This window comes from Dromaius novaehollandiae, chromosome 1 (assembly GCF_036370855.1).
Source record: "Dromaius novaehollandiae isolate bDroNov1 chromosome 1, bDroNov1.hap1, whole genome shotgun sequence".
Taxonomy (NCBI): Eukaryota; Metazoa; Chordata; class Aves; order Casuariiformes; family Dromaiidae; genus Dromaius; species Dromaius novaehollandiae.
This window is the reverse complement of record NC_088098.1, coordinates 201,373,460-201,389,418: the sequence shown is the minus strand read 5'-3', so window position 1 is coordinate 201,389,418 and position 15,959 is coordinate 201,373,460. Positions and strand designations below refer to the sequence as shown.

Sequence of the window (15,959 nt, the reverse complement as noted above, 5' to 3'; positions counted from 1 at the left end):
CACGTCTGGAGACGTTATGGCGGGGCCGGGGGGGCTCAGAGGGCCTCAGGAGTGTGGTGAGGGCGTGACAGACGCAAGGTGCCCCGGACTCAAGATACTCAAGCACCTGCATCCCCGCAGAGCCTGTAACGGCTTTCGGTCAGGGACCGCCACAGACGGGATTTCCTGAGTATCTGAGTTTCGGCTATTTAACTTTCTTCAGGGCCCGGCAGGGCTGTGGCGCGGGGGGGGGACGGGGGCACGGCCGGGGGGCGCGGCCGCGGGGCCCGCTCCTCACGTGCGTGAGGGCGGCTGCCGGCCGCCAATGGCAGAGGCGGGCTTGTCCCCGCCCTCCTCCGAGAGCCAATGGGGGCCCGGAGGGGGCGGGGCGGCGCCGCCTATAGGCTGCGGGCGGGGCGGGGGCGGCGGCGCTTGAAGGTGACGGAGCACGCGGGAGGATGGCGGCGATGCTGGGGCAGCGGCGCGCGGCCGCCGAGCTGCTGCGGGTGAGGCGGGGGGCGCGCGCGGCGGGAGCGGGGAGGAGCGCGCGGGGCCTGGCGGGTCCGCGCCCAGTGGGCCCAGCCGCCGCCGCCGCCGGGCCCGAAGCGGCTTGGCCAAGGTTGCAGCCGCGGCGGGGGTCACCCCGGAGGAGGAGGAAGGCGAGGCCGCGCGTGGGCGCTGCGGGGGGCGCCGGGCGCTGGCGGACCGCGTCACCGTTGCGCCTGCTGAGCCGCAGCTGCGGTGAGAGGGGCGGGGGGCGCGGCGGGGCGTCTCAGGGTTGGCCACGTCATCACGCAGGGGGCGCATGTAGGGCGCGTGCAGCGCCCTGCGGGCGTTAAACGGCCAAACAGGAGAAAAAAGGTCCGTCATGGGCGGGAGCGTGAGCGCCGCTAGCTGGAACTGGGGGTGCCTAGGATCGTCTTGTTTGTCCAATTTATTGCTAATATAAGCTTTAGGTATAGCCCAGTAAGGGTACGTCATTTTGGTAGGTTTTCTTTTTTGTAACTGACCCTTTAAAACAGTAACACTAAAGCCCGGAGGACATGCAGCTCATTTTCAGGCAGAGGCTTCGCTCTAAACTTTTGCACTGGAAACTACAGCTGACGTGTAGGAAAATAACCCCCTGAAAGAGGGGAGGAAGGCTCTGCCCTCTGCTTTGTTAAGTGGAGGTCGTCAAATGAAGAAAGAAACGGACTACATTTTTTTTGTTGTAGTAGGGAGAGAAGCGGTTTTGAAAAGCAAAGTTGAAAAGTGTGAATCTCTGCAAGTGGGCACAGTAGCAGATGGCTTTCTTTGGCATAAAATGCTGCTGGTGATGGTGCTCTTGCAATGCTATTAAACTATGATTATTTTTAATTAGTATTAATTTAGCTGAATGCTCTTATTCAGTAATGAAGCAGAAGCCTACAGTGTGCTGAAATATTAATATGTAATATTAAACTCTCAATTTGTTAAGCCACTGGCTGAAAGATAATTCTGCAAACATATGAAATAATATCTGCAGATGTATCTTTGTTATCATTATGCTGATTAATTGGATGAAGCTAACAGCCAGTGAATTTGTCTGATCTGGTGGTGATTCCTGTTTCTTGGATGTGTTTTGTCATTTTTTGATGCAGCATTCTGTGGTCATTCTCCTCACTTTTGATCATGAAATGCCAATGAAGTGAAACTGTAGATGGGAACTGCCACTAGTAAAAAGTATTGAAGTTATCAACAGCAGTGGAAAAACCAAAGTTCAGAGAAGCAGACAGGGAGACCTATAAACTTTTTTTTAAGATAGCACCACTCACTTTCTGGCTGTTATAGCAGTGTTATGCATCTGCGTAGCGGACTTGGCCAAAATGAGTTTTTTGTTTTAAAGGAGTATCTGTTTGTTTTTCAAAAAATATTTCACCACAGATGTTACAGTGAGGCTTTGCACTAAAGTATATTTGAAAAATACACTTATGATGTTTATATTTTATTTTCCAGTATTTCTTAGATTACTGAAAAATTAATGACTTTCATGAAAACGGGGCATTGTTATGAAGCATCATGGTATAGCATTCTTAATACGAAATTCTGAAGGCTGTTTTATTTTCAGGCTTTGAAGTGTACAAGCCGTGACTATGCATCACAACATACTTTAAATGTAAGTATAAAGCACCATCTGACTACAAGCACAAGCTGAAATAAATCACTGTTCTAAACCTGCTTCTTAAAAAAACCCCAAATCTTCACTATTTAAGTTATTGCAACAAATCTGCATTCAGATTTCTTGGTTTTACAGTAAATATATATATTTTTTTCCTTTGTTTAAATGTTTTCTAGTGTTTTGTTTCTTTGCCTGTCTCTCTAAATAAAGAACTCAAGGTGAGACCCTACAAAGTTTTGTGTCTGACTTCCATTGAAATGAGTAGGGTTGGAGGTATTCATTGACTCTACTCAGTAGCTGTGCAGGAGCAGCCAGAGCTTTGAAATGCGAATCTCTTTGGTGTCAGGTCCTCATGCTACTCTCACAGGGAGCCAGGTTAGCAGGTAGGCATATTGAGGTAACACTGAAGAAAGTTAGAATTGAGGAAAACTGAGTACATTTGCTTTGAGGGACTCCTAGATGTAGAGCTGAATGTCATACCATGTCTTAAACTACTGCTTATGCATTGTTAGAAGATCTTTCATAGGGCTTCGGCAAAGCTCGATAAGATTCTTGCTTTTCCAGAGCACGAGATACTGCCTCACTGAGTGTAGATGAAATGTTTATGTAATTGTAGTGGCTGAAATCAGGGGAGAGAGGGAAGTTCTATTCTATAACCCACTTTCTTTGCCTACATTCTTAACCTACATTTCTTCAGACAGAAGTGTACCAGTACACCAGTTTGAAGTTCCCTGGCATTTCTTAGGACATCTTTAGACACCAGTGTAATAGGTTCAAGAACTTGACCAAATGGGTCTTTTTCTGTACAAGATGTAAATAACTCAATTTTTGTGCTCTGAAACTTGCAGGATAAAGGGAAAGCTGTGACATGGATGAAAGAGTAAAAGAGGATAATTCTTAAAAGTAGTGGTGTATGTGGGCATGTGTGAGAGATACTGAGACTTTTACTTCATACTTCTCCTAGGAAGTGGTGATAGCAAGTGCTGCAAGGACACCAATTGGATCTTTCCAAGGATCCCTTTCATCATTGCCAGCCACTAAACTTGGTTCCATTGCAATTAAAGGAGCAATTGACAGAGCAGGTATATGTAAATATTTTTTTCACAAGGGAAAACTGCAGGTGGCTCAGAGCACTATCAATTTGTGTTTGTTTTTAAGTTGCTTGGTAAACAGAAGGTATCCCCTCCGCTCCCCTCCACCCCCTGTGGTGCTCTCAAGTCTTTATCCACAAATGGTACTCAAATAGAGATGACTGTTGGGCTTTGTTTCAATAAGAATTAAGTGCTGCTTCTAAGAGGAGAATATTACTTCAGGGTGTCTGCTAGTTCAAATCCTATTGGACATGCTAATTGCTTTTCTGAGGGAGTCAGTCTGTGACGCACGTAATCTGTTACAAAGGTTGCCTGCTGCTGAAACCAGTGCTCCTTCTCTCTGGTGCCCCCTTGTTACATGCACACTCATGTTTGTCTGACTTCCTTGTGAGTTTGGGGAATTAAATCAGCAAAAAAGACTTCTGGTGGGGGAGGAGGGGATTTATCTTCAAATTTACCTTCTTGAATCGACATTTTGTGAGAAAACTTGAATACCAGTGCTGTTGCAAGAGAAGCACAGGGAGAACAGGACCTTTCTATTTGGCTGCTAGCGGATATTTTGTCTAAACCATGTAAAATACCTGTTGCCTTAGCCATAACTGTGGCAGATGGAAAGCTTCATAGATTTTTCCATCCATGGGAATTGAGCTGCTTAGGCTGCTGGTAAGATTTGGAAATGTTTGCTTTAGTTAGCCAACCATGGCTTGTCCTGCAGGATAACTGGGAATTCTGTTCTGCGAGGTCACCAGTTCACCACATCCCATGGATGAGTGTTCAGGTCTAGTGGGCACGTCCACAGGCCTGTGTGCTGCTTTTAGTGCACAGGTTGGAAATGGCATGTTTCCCACTTCTTTTTGGTAGGAAGTTCTAATGCTAAAGTCCATAAAAGGGCATTACGTTTTTCCATGCAAAGAAGCCTGAATCAAAACAATTTTATTGCACAGGTATCCCCGCAGAAGAAGTGAAAGAAGTGTATATGGGTAACGTCCTGCAGGCTGGACAAGGACAAGCTCCAGCAAGACAAGCAGTACTGGGTGCAGGTATTCATTCTCTTGATTCTGGGGTTAAAGATCTATCTTGATAGAGACTGCTGCTAATGCAACTGTAGGTTACTGAGCTATGAGTTAAAGCAGAGAGGTTAATTTGAATCAGTGGTGCCCAGCCTTTCATCAAGACAGTCTGTGTATGTTTTTTTTCCCATGGTGGGTGAGGGCTATTTGTTGTACTCATGTAACTGGGCCTACTTCTGCATGCTCAGGAATCAGTTTTCATGTGCATGATAGATCTTATTGCCTACAGTCTGCAGAACCTGGAAAAAGAGGATACAGGAGAACAGACTGCTACTTCCAGGGCATTTTATGCTCGTGATGGATGACGCTCTTTGCATCCTTCATGGAACAGATTTTTTTTTTTTTTTTTTTTTTCACCCCCCTGATGTCCCATTACTATTAAACCTCTTTGGATATGGGGTCGGCAAGTTTCCTTAAACTATAGATATGTAGGTATGTCACTACGTTTTCATCTTACTGTGGAACCTGGAGCGGTCCCTGGAAGAATTCACTCTGTAATGTTAACTACAGCATGCATGATATTGGGGTGCTGGAATTATTTTCTTCTCTCTTTTCTTGTAGGGATAGAATTCCATACCTTAGCATGACTCTGGAAAGGCCTGTGGGCTAGGGAAGAACTGGATATTGTTTAGCTCTATCCCTGTACTTTCTTGAAAGAGAAGGAAGTGCTGCTGTCTGAGGAAAAGGGATAAATAAGGCTATTTCCCTTCCCCCAACTGTCTTCCCTATGTTACTGCTGGCAGGGAGGTGATGTGCTGGTAGTGGAGCCATAATGCCTGGAAGCAAGACTGGGATAGAGGCAGTGATGCAATGGACCTGAGCCAAGCTGCATGCAACAGAGCCCAAAACTATTGGCATGAACACTTTAATTACCCTGACACCTAACAATTTTGGTCCTGATTGGTAATGGCCAAAATAAAAATTGGATAAAATAAAAATGGATAAAATAAAGTTTAGAACTCTTGTACTGGTGTACTGTCATATTGGTAGTAGCCAGCTTGAACAGCTTGTTTATACCTTTTCAATCTTGTGCACTTAGAAGCAGGGAGTGTTAAGAAGAGGAATATTTCTGGAGTTGGCTGTCTGTCTTCTGTCATCTTTCTCACTCTTTCTTTGCTTCCTCTCTTATCCCATGGGCCCTATGACAAGAAACTACAGAGTTGCCAAGAAGGATACCCGTGAGGGGTGGGGATAGATGAGTTGTCCTGGCAGGCTAAATAATGCACGTTGGGCACCCTGGGCTTAGATAAAACTTGGTCCTGTGCGAAATCTTGTTGAAACACCAATACAGTGTTAGGCTACCCTTGAAATAATACAATTGTTTGTTCAATCTATTTGGCTTAGGTCTACCAATCTGTACTCCTACTACAACTGTCAATAAAGTCTGTGCTTCAGGAATGAAATCTATCATGATGGCAGCACAAAGCCTAATGTGTGGGAGTCAGGTAGGTGAACGTTAGTGCTGTTTAACTAGATGTATAGCTGTAATTATGGAAAGAAAAAGAAAATCCCACACAACCAATATCATAGATCCTGTCTGACTAATTACTGTGTTTTGGACTTGGGATAATTAAGCCAATTAATGAGTTTTTGTTTTGCTTATGCAACTGCAATTTGAAACATAAAAATTGTCTGATGCATTTTTAGAGCTGAGCAAAGAAGTGCTTTTGTTGTTGTTTTTTATTTAAGTACATCATCTCTTTACCCCTCTTTTCCTTCCCCCCCCCAATAAGGAAATAAGGAAATTTTCAAGCTTTCTGGTTTGAAAACTTGAAGACATTTATATAGACTTAGATGTTGTTGAAACATGCTTCATCTTGACTTTCAAGCACTTTTAACACTTTTATGTAGTTAAAGATGTTTTGAAATGATATTGCTGTACTATATACATTTAATTCATTTAAGATGTTTCAGGCTTTGTTATTATTTTAGAAGAAGCTGAGACTTTTTAGTGTTGCTGAATAAGCATATTTATTGAAGAGTTTGAGGGAGAGGAATTGCTTGTCTTTGTCGACTGTAGTCTAAGATTGTATATAGAATGGGGAAAAATAGTGTTACTTAATGGATAGTTGGGAGAATACATTGCCTTCAGCAAGCCATCAAATACAGTGCAGCAAAGAATATAGGAGAAGTGTGAATGTGAAGAAAGACACTTCAATTTTGTTTTTAATTCCATATTTAAAGCATTTTGGCAAAATTTCCCCTTTGTTGAAGTGAAGATTTTGCCCCTTCAATATATATTTTTGGTTTACAAAGTAAATGGATCATGAGTGTGAAATTTACTAATAACTCTTTGTTTAAGCAAGAGCAAAAGTAAAATATTTAAATTGCTTTGTCTTGACTGTAAAAATACCAGTATTACTGAGTTAGGCAACTACTTACTACTTTGGCCTTTCTTTGCAGAGAATGACACTTTGTCCAGAGCCAGTGGAAGTCAGGGGAAGTCTTTTCACTGGGCTTTGAATCAGGCCCAGCATTTCTGTGTAAACAGCTACATTTGGATTTAGTAATTTACATCCAGTGAGTTCGTTAGTGCTCATTTATTTGGTTTGTTTGACAGATGCAGGCCATGCTCTCTGAAGAGAACTGGAGTTTTCAGCATGTTAACTATGTGTGCTCTGCAAGTATGGGCAAGAGCAGACTCTGCCAGTTAGTAGCTCCTTAGAGCTACAAATTACCGTGTTTTTCCTGGCTGCAGACTGTGAGGTGTCTGTGCTATGAAAGTCAGTGGTGGTTCCCAGTGCCTTGTGTGGGTACATGAGCAGACAATGTCATATAAACAATTGTATTAATTCTGTCTCCAAGTTTTTTACTTTATGGCACAGGAATGCTGGGGGCTGTTGTTCCTCTACTCCTCTGATCTATCTCTGCTTTCATATCACAATTACCTTTCTGTTTACCTGCCTTTCCAGTCATCTCCAGCCTCTCTTCTCTTCTTCATTACTTACGTTACTGTTCCTGGATCTAGTTTATACTCTATTCTGAACCAAGCTATTATTTCTCTGAATCTTAATTAAAAAGCTGAAAACTTTTTTTTAATGATGATGAAAAATATCTTTTGTAGTCATATAGGCAGCATTACTGAACTCTCAAAAACATTGCACTGCCGTGTTGGTATTTTTCTTGCCTTTATTCATGTCAAGTCCTACATTAAACACAACTAAGTCTCCTCTTCTTGCTCTGAGAACCTAGTGATTTTGGTATACTTACGATCCTTATAGTTTTGCTGTTTTTTCACTTTTTGTCTCAGATTGAAAACTTTATAAGTTTTAATTTATAAATATATTGATTATATTATTAATTTATAAATGCTGTAATGATTCAACCTAATTCAAGTTCAGTGATGTTTGAGTCTCTTTTTGCTGGCCTTTTGACAGACGGACAAAACCTTACTATGAGTCAGCTCCTCTTACATATTGAGATTAACTAATGTTATGTTAAACTGCAAGTACTTCTCTAAAAACATCTGTTTCTTCTTACTGGTCTCTCAGATTGACTGCTGCTTGTTCCAGGGGGATATCAGGCTGCTAATGGAGAACAAAAATGAGAAAAATAAACAATTTAAAATAAAACTTATCATTTGATCTTTAAAACTTTGGAAATAGAAGTGCAAGAGACTGATTTGGCTCTTGCAGCTTTCTAAAATTACCTATCAGACTAAAGTCCAGTTGTTCTGTCAGCATGGTTTAACTGTCTTCAGCAGTTGTCCCTGCTGTTTGCTTTTTAAGTACATAAAGACCCCCCCCCCCCCCCCAATAAGACTTCTTGGAAATGTGCCTATAAGTGTCCTGTCTTAAGCTTTTGTTAATACTTCTTTCTGAAAGAAGTCATAGTGAGCACACTGTATTGTTAATTATTTTTAATAATTTCATTTTTGTTTTGTTTGAACAGGATGTAATGGTTGCTGGTGGAATGGAGAGCATGTCTAATGTTCCCTATACAATGAGCAGAGGAACAACACCTTATGGAGGAGTAAAACTGGAAGATCTGATAGTAAAAGATGGGCTTACAGATGTTTATAACCATATCCATATGGTAAATGTTCCTGTGCAATACTAAAGTATCAACCATAGACTTGATACAGCTCTGAGTTTACTTACAATTATTAAACTGTTTCCTCTAACAAACCTAGAAATAAGAAATAATGTTAATGGGGCATGGACAAAGTCTTCCATTCCCAGGCTTCCTGTAGTAACTGAAAGGGAGAGACTAGACAGGAGGCCAAAACATAGTAGCAAATTCTGTGTTAATAGTTTTCTGCCTCTCCCTGAAGTCTAAGAAGCACAGAGCAGGAATTAAAAAAAGTGAAATCCCAAATACTGCCATTTTGTCACTGGTAGATTGCTGCTGTTCTCTCTGTAGGAGAGAGCAATCAGATTCCCTAATGTCTTTGAGGGTTCCTACTTTGTATGGTTCAGCAAGGTCTCCTGTTTACTTTCCCTCCCCCAGTGTACGTATGAGGTTCTGTTAGGAGACTTGAGCCAGCTGATACTCTTGCTCATCAGCATGGTAACTCAAATCGGACAAACTTCTGCAAACTTGGAATGGGTTTCAGGGGGGAAAGAAGAAAAACCTGATGTGAAGATAGTGAAGAACAAATAACAGGGAAAACATTTTGAGAAGATAATGACTATTTTCAATGTAGGAATACTTCCTGACCTGTGCCTATAGTTATTCACAGTTGTGGAGTATTGTTTATTGATCAGTCAGTGTTCTTGCTACTGTTCATGAATGTGTCTCCTGAAGAACATTTCACTGTCCTCAGCCGATCCACATATTTGATACAGACCTCACTGGTCTGTTTATACTGTATTCTTTTCTTACTGTAGTGTACTCTGTTCAGGCAATAGGTTGAAAACCACTCATGCATTTATGCTAAAATGGATTTTGATTATGAGGATTTTTCCTAGAAATATATACAGTGGCTTTGCTAGTCCCTATGTGTGGGAAGAGCTGTAAGAGTTCATTATAAAATCCAATATTTGAAAAGATTGGGACAGTATTTTAGAACCTTTTGTCCTGTAGCCTGCTTGGACAATATTAACTGTGAGAATACACAGGAACACTATCTAAGTAAGTACCTGGTGACAAAGAAAATGGATACTCATTTAGCAAGCTTGAAAGATTTATTCTTAAACAGACACTGCTCTTCTTTGGTCTCTCATTTCTAAAGAAAACAGTGAATTGCCACAAGAGCCTTTCATACTGCATTCCTCCAGCTCTTCAAACAGGCAAGTTAATTTCTATGCAGTTAAGGTATTTAGAGTCCCCATAGCCCAGCAACTTACTCTATTGCCAGAATATAGACAGATTCGTTATGATTAATTTATATAGGATGATTTTTTCATTCTGATTATTAGTTATTAGACAAAAGGTATGCGTTTTTCTACATATGCATTTTTTTGGAGTATCAGAAGATCCCAAAGGTTAAATAAACCCTGTGTTTTGAACTATTCTTTTAACCCCTGTAATAGACATGCTAATAATGGAATAAAAACATTAGTATGATGATGTGAACATACTGTTCTGTGGCTGAACAGTTTTCTTCAGGCTCTTACAGAGTTTTTGTCAGTTTCTCTGACAGTCTCTAAGCACTGGAAGACTTAGTTTTGCATGCATTTTTTTTGCTGTTTTTTTTTTTTTTTTTTTTTTTTTTTCAGTTTTTAGTTTTAAAAAGCCTCATCAGGAATATTTTCATGGCTTCTGGATCCAGAAATCTGGATCCAGAAATCTTCCCAAATCATTCCTTCCTAAATTCATATTCCAAAAGCACAAGCTGTTGTTTGATCATGACCACATACATTAGAAATGCACACCAAATGGTAGACATATTCAATTCCAGTAATCTGCTGGTTGAGCTTTTGAGTTATATTTCTGGGTCACATGTCCAGAAATGCCAAACCTAATGTGCTTGGTTTTCTCCAAGGGTAACTGTGCTGAGAATACTGCTAAGAAGCTTACCATCTCACGAGAGGAACAAGACACTTATGCCATAGGCTCTTACACTAAGAGCAAAACAGCCTGGGAATCGGGAATACTGAAAAATGAAATAGTTCCTGTCACTGTTTCACAAAAAGGTATTATGGAAAGGCATGGTAAAATGAATTGTGTTTCTCACTGAAAGCTGAGTTGTCTGTGTTTAGTGTGAACTGTGCTGTTTAAATATCCAGACTTCAGGAATACTTATTATTTTAGATAAGTTAAGGAAATTCTGCTACGCAGTCTTTTTGATGAAACCTGTTCGGTGACCTGTGCTTTTTCTTTAATGTTAAATACTACTCTTTTTTTCTTAATGAGTGGATGACTAGGTATTGAATTTAGCTAGTATGACTTTCGCTAGTATGACATCTGTTTTAATTTCACTGTTAATTACCATAAAGATATGTTGTTTATCCCTTTCATTCATTCACTGTGAAGGATAAATAGATTTGCTGTGAATAAATGGGATTAAGGAATAAATTTTATCAGTTTTTGTAAGTGGTTTTTCTTGACTTGCATGAATAAGTTTACATTTTAAAATGAAACAAGTTGTTTAAATTGGGCAACATTTAATCAGAATAATGTCTTAAGAGTAGACTTTACTATAAAATATGAAACAATCTCTATTTCAGGAAAGCCAGATACAGAAGTGAAAGAAGATGAAGAATACAAACGTGTTGATTTTAGTAAAGTTCCAAAGCTCAAGGCTGTTTTCCAGAAAGAAAATGGTAAATATTGTTCAGTCAACTGCTTAATTTTTTCTTTCTTTCCTTTTTGCACTTGGTGCTAAAGAAAAAAAAAAAGATTTTTTTTTTTTATAATGAAGAGTACTGTTTACAAGGGCTTGGATATCCAGTAGTAGTCTCTTAACTTTTAGATGTCTGCTAAGATAAAGAAATATCCTAGCAAGAAATGGAAGTCTTGGCTCCACAACTGCTTGAATTGGCTTGAATTAAAAGATGGTTCAAGAACTTATAAACCAGTGAAAACCTGTTTTGGACAGTTACTTTGAAAAGACTCAAATAGATTGGCTTCAGTTTAGCTATTGCCTTGGTTTCCACCAAGTATAACTTTTTGTTTCAGTGAGAGCTGGTATGCCTTTACATATATTACCTGTTACTTCCCTGCGTCTGTAATTGATAAATCTTTCTGGCCAGATCAGTTAAAGCTGCCACTTGTTCACAATCCCATCTAAGCTGAAATTCTGTCTTAATGCAGTCAATAATGGCTTCCATGTCAGGTGTATCTAACCTACTGTTTGGATATGGCTTAAAATACAGCCAATTTTACCAGTTTAAGTAAATTTAAAAAAAAATCATTTTTAGTTGGCTCAATGCAGCAAATAATACCATATTGTTGAGGCCGAAGGTTCAAGCGCTGGAAGAAAAAAATCATTTGCAGGATACACCTGAGCTATCACACTTTTTTCCCCTCTGTTTAATCAGTGCATTATGTCTTTTAGGAACAGTTACAGCTGCTAATGCCAGTACTCTGAATGATGGAGCAGCTGCTGTGGTTGTGATGACTACAGAGGCAGCCAAGAGGCTGAAAGTTAAACCATTGGCACGAATAGTAGGTAAGATTTTATTTTATTTTTCTTCTTCTTTGAGTACCATCCTGGAAAATATTCCTACAGTATGCTCTCAGACTGGGAATGTTTTTTGTCCTGTTATCTTTTATTCATGGGATAGAAAAGGTGAGGCCACAGGTTGTATTATGGCTGCATCTTCTCAATAGAGTATTTGAAGTTTCAAGTGTCTTAAAAGCAGGCTCTTGATTATAACCAGAGTCTTCTATGTGGGATAATATTAAACATCTGAAAAAGTTGTTTTGCCAGGTCACTTAAGGCAATAAACTTTAGATATGTCTATTTTCAGAGACTATTATATTCAAAATTTCTCTGTCTTAGGCAGGTTTGCAGCTTGCACAAATAGAAGTAATCTGTGGTAGGAAAAAAAGGTGTTTAAAGAGCGTTTGTGATTTTGCAGCTTTTGCAGATGCTGCTGTTGACCCTATCGACTTTCCAATTGCACCTGCGTATGCTGTTCCCAAGGTAGGAATAAAACTGTGTGTCTGAAAAACAACAAACTTTCCTAGCACTGGATCACTGGTTCACCCCTCAGTGGATTGATATTCCTGTAGTTAGGATTTAAATCCTAACTACTTCATAAATAGAGAGATTATATGTTTTTCACAGGGTCAAGGCTTAGAACATAGATTTTGGAGTAAAAATCTTCTCATGTCTATTTTGAAAGACAATACTGTTTTGTACTGTTTTCACCATCTTTGGGCTTGTTTACACTTTCAAAGCTTTGCAGCTAGTATAATTAAAAAGCAAAATAAATAGATAATTATACAAGTATAGACTATCTTATAAAGGAACTGAAAGCATAAGGCACTGCTGTGTCAGTGTAAATGCACTTAATCTAGCAATACATAAAAGTATGATGAAAATGTATCCTTTGCATGAGGGTACTCAATTTCTTTTATAAAACCTCAGCTTGTACTCTAGAGCTTCAATTTTGCTATTTCCCATCTGATGAAGAGGTTCTGACATGCGAAGAATCTCTTGCTTAATATAGTAGAGGACCTGTAGGCAGCTTGAGCCATTAACTTGGGAAACAAGAACGTGGTGTTGCATTATTACACTTTCTTTGTGTTTAGAAGGTTCTTTACAAATTTTTCTTTCTCTTTTTTTTTTTTTTGCTTTCCCTTTTGCACTCTGTAGATTTTGAACATGCTTTGTGAATTTTGTAAATGCAAAAGTAAACTATAGGTTCATTCTTCCTGAACCTGATGCTGTAAATGAAATTCTGCTTTAATCTTAGTTGAGTCTTTCTTTGGATCATTTTAGTTGCAGTACTGAAGTATGCTTGAAGGCAGATGGCTGGTTTCAGCTACAGTCTAAGCCTTCTGTAAGGGCATGGTATCTCTGCCTTAGCAAGCTGTTGTGTAACAATTTTAAATGGTCTCTGCTCTTAATTGTAATAACCTTTTAAAATTAATTGGAGAGAGGTCCAAGTTTACTAGGGAATTTTCAAGTTGTATTTGTAAAACTGTAACACTGGTGCTTCAAAATAGACCTAACTTATGTAAAGTGCTATTAGCTTCATAACTTTTTCATGGCAGTACTTTATTTTAATTATTATTATCTCTAGATTCTAAGTAAGGCAGGACTGAAAAAAGAAGATATTGCAATGTGGGAAATCAATGAAGCATTCAGTGTCGTGGTGCTGGCCAATATTAAAATGCTGGGTATTGATGCACAAAAAGTGAATATTAATGGAGGTGCTGTCTCTCTTGGACATCCAATAGGGTATGTAAAATAAGTTTGTTTGTTTGTTTTTGTTCTGCACAGAGTAGGTTTTATTCTGGAGCAATTTTTTTCTATACACATTGTTAACACATTTAATTTTATTCCCAAATTGAAGGTGGGTAGGAAGGGTAACAGAATTCTGGTATCAAGTATATCCCATTAATCCTCCTTAAAGGTGATCAGGCTGCAAAGCCCAGGTCTATGAGGAAAAATCTATTTCAGAATTCCTAACTGAATATAGATGAGAAATAACCACTTGGTACATGAGGAACAAGTAGAGTACTTCATTGTTTAGAAGTTTGCCAGTAAAGCTCAAATCAAGGCATTATACTTCAAGCCATGCTGACATCTCTGTTGATTGTCAGCTTCCTCTGATAAGGGAATATGATTTTTGTCTTAAAAGGAAATTTCTACAACCTAGTGACAGAATTTAAACTTTGTTAATGTTAGCAAGATCGAAGTCGCATATTGCATTATATCAAGTTGTAACCAAAGGAGAAATTGTTTGGAATGAACTGTTGATTTGAAAGATCTATGCTGCCTGCAGAGATACTTTGTAATACACTGAATAGTTGAGGGGCTCTCATTTTCCAGCAGAAAAGTCAGACAAACATTGAGTTTTGGTTTTGTACATACAAAATGTCTTCCTGCTTGAGAAGTACTGTAGCTAGAGAAGTAGTAGCCTGTATTGCTTCTAAATGTTGATGAGAGGGGTGGTGGTTTTTTCCAGTGAATCTGTGCTGTATTCTGCTAACTGGTTTTTGTGGGTCAAATTAAGAATTTCCTTCAAACTAAGCGACGTTGTTTCTTTTACTTAGAATGTCTGGAGCAAGAATTGTTGTCCACATGGCCCATGCATTGAAACAAGGACAATACGGTCTTGCAGGAATTTGCAATGGAGGAGGGGGTGCTTCTGCAATACTGATACAAAAGTTGTAAGCCCAACCAGCTGTTGGAACCAAAGCCTTAAAGCCTCTTTGATCAGAATGATGAATGGTACCTGTTACATCTCTTTCTTTTTAATGAATAAGTGGAAGAATTCTTTAACTGCTGCTCTTCTAAAACTTCTTAAAACATCACTGACTACTGATATGGGCACCTGGGCTTTTATTCCTTTCACTCAATGTGTTTTTATACAGTACAAATGAAGAATGTCAAATTATGATAATGGCAGCTCTCAAGACAATAAAGAATGTTTCTCTGTGCTAAGTGTGGCTCCTCAGTTGATAACCTGTGGTACTGAAAATTAATTCCCTGAAGTCACATAGTACTATCACTGGATCAGCTAAGTCTAATTTCTTACAGTGTAGTTACTTAATTTGCTGGTTTAAAGTTATTACTAGCTGCTCATGGGGAGGTTGGGGGAGCTTTGCCTGAAGACTAGTTGGTTGGGTTTTTTTTCCTTCCTCCCTACTGTTGCAAGGCAAAAAGGAAGCTTCTGTAGCTGCCTTTTAACCTGGCTTAATGTATAATAATATGGCTAGAAGTCACTGTGTTGTAGCTGACAAATATAAGTAATAATGTGGCATAGCTAAGGTGGGTTTAGCCTCAAAATGCAATTTTGTGGATGTATGGGGTTTTTTTTCTGTGTGCTTTTCTTTTTGATTTCTGTGATGTCACATTTTGTCAGTATGCTTTTAAATAGAGGCAAATTTAGGATCAAAGAAGGTGCAGCTTCTTTTGTTGCACTTTCAGTAAAAGCTGCCAAATATCTGCCTGCATTTTTGAATTCACAGTTGAGTTAAGCAAATTCATTTAGCAAGTATGGGGAAATAGGAAACTACTTTCCTGGAAGCGGCAAATCCTGACCAAGATTTTAGTGAAAAGTTTGTAGTTTCTACTGCATGCCTTTTGCTGGAGGGTAAATTATTCTCTTTTACTAGTCTGTTCTAGATCTAAAACCTACTGAACTGGGGGGAGAGGGAGCAGGAAATACATACCTTTTTCCCCTGTTTTGGAAAGAAAGGAAGCTGTAGAGGTTTCTAATGAGCAGTGGCATTTAAGTGCTACATACTAATTAACCTTTTTATCCATGCTCTGATATTTTCTAGGTCTTGAATCAGAAGTAGATATTTGCCCAAATGACACCCTCAATCTGTGCACCTCTGGAACTGGAGTCAAGTGTTTTTCTTCTGAAAGCCTAAGTGTGCTGATAATTCACTTATTTCATATTACCAGATTAACTGAACTGAAAATGTCAAGACTATGGTAGATACTAGCTGTCCAATGAAAGCACTACATTATGTCTGAAATAAACAGCACATCTGTTTAAAAACATCATGTATCAACTGTCAGAATACCCTTGAGCCCTGTGTTAGGCAAAGACTGCCACCATGTACCAAAGACAAACAGACTTTGATTTTTGCCTCTCTGCAAGATTGGCTTTC

General features: G+C 39.4%; 1 protein-coding gene across 2 annotated transcripts; it reads left to right on the top strand.

Moving 5' to 3' along the window:
• The first annotated feature begins 378 nt into the window (after window positions 1-378).
• ACAT1 (acetyl-CoA acetyltransferase 1) lies at window positions 379-15,849 on the top strand. Of its 2 annotated transcripts, XR_003259181.2 has the most exons (13): window positions 379-485; window positions 2,066-2,113; window positions 3,081-3,198; window positions 4,152-4,247; window positions 5,622-5,722; window positions 8,169-8,312; window positions 10,204-10,354; window positions 10,889-10,984; window positions 11,719-11,832; window positions 12,245-12,309; window positions 13,415-13,572; window positions 14,391-14,568; window positions 15,624-15,849. XR_003259181.2 is itself a non-coding variant. In XM_026100199.2 (12 exons), exons 1-12 carry the CDS (start codon window positions 438-440, stop codon window positions 14,509-14,511), a joined length of 1,260 nt encoding a protein of 419 aa, XP_025955984.1. In that variant the 5' UTR covers window positions 379-437; the 3' UTR covers window positions 14,512-14,781. The 2 variants fall into 2 exon arrangements, 1 of the variants encoding a protein (XP_025955984.1); XM_026100199.2 differs by lacking the exon at window positions 15,624-15,849 and having other exon boundaries at window positions 14,391-14,781.
• The last annotated feature ends 110 nt before the right edge of the window (window positions 15,850-15,959 follow it).

Bases quoted from the DNA above. Each gene is read 5' to 3' on its own strand.
- ACAT1 (XM_026100199.2), top strand. From the start codon at position 438: ATGGCGGCGATGCTGGGGCAGCGGCGCGCGGCCGCCGAGCTGCTGCGG. The intron at 12,310-13,414 runs GTAGGAATAAAA...TATTATCTCTAG, and splicing joins CTGCGTATGCTGTTCCCAAG to ATTCTAAGTAAGGCAGGACT. The intron at 13,573-14,390 runs GTATGTAAAATA...TCTTTTACTTAG, and splicing joins TCTCTTGGACATCCAATAGG to AATGTCTGGAGCAAGAATTG.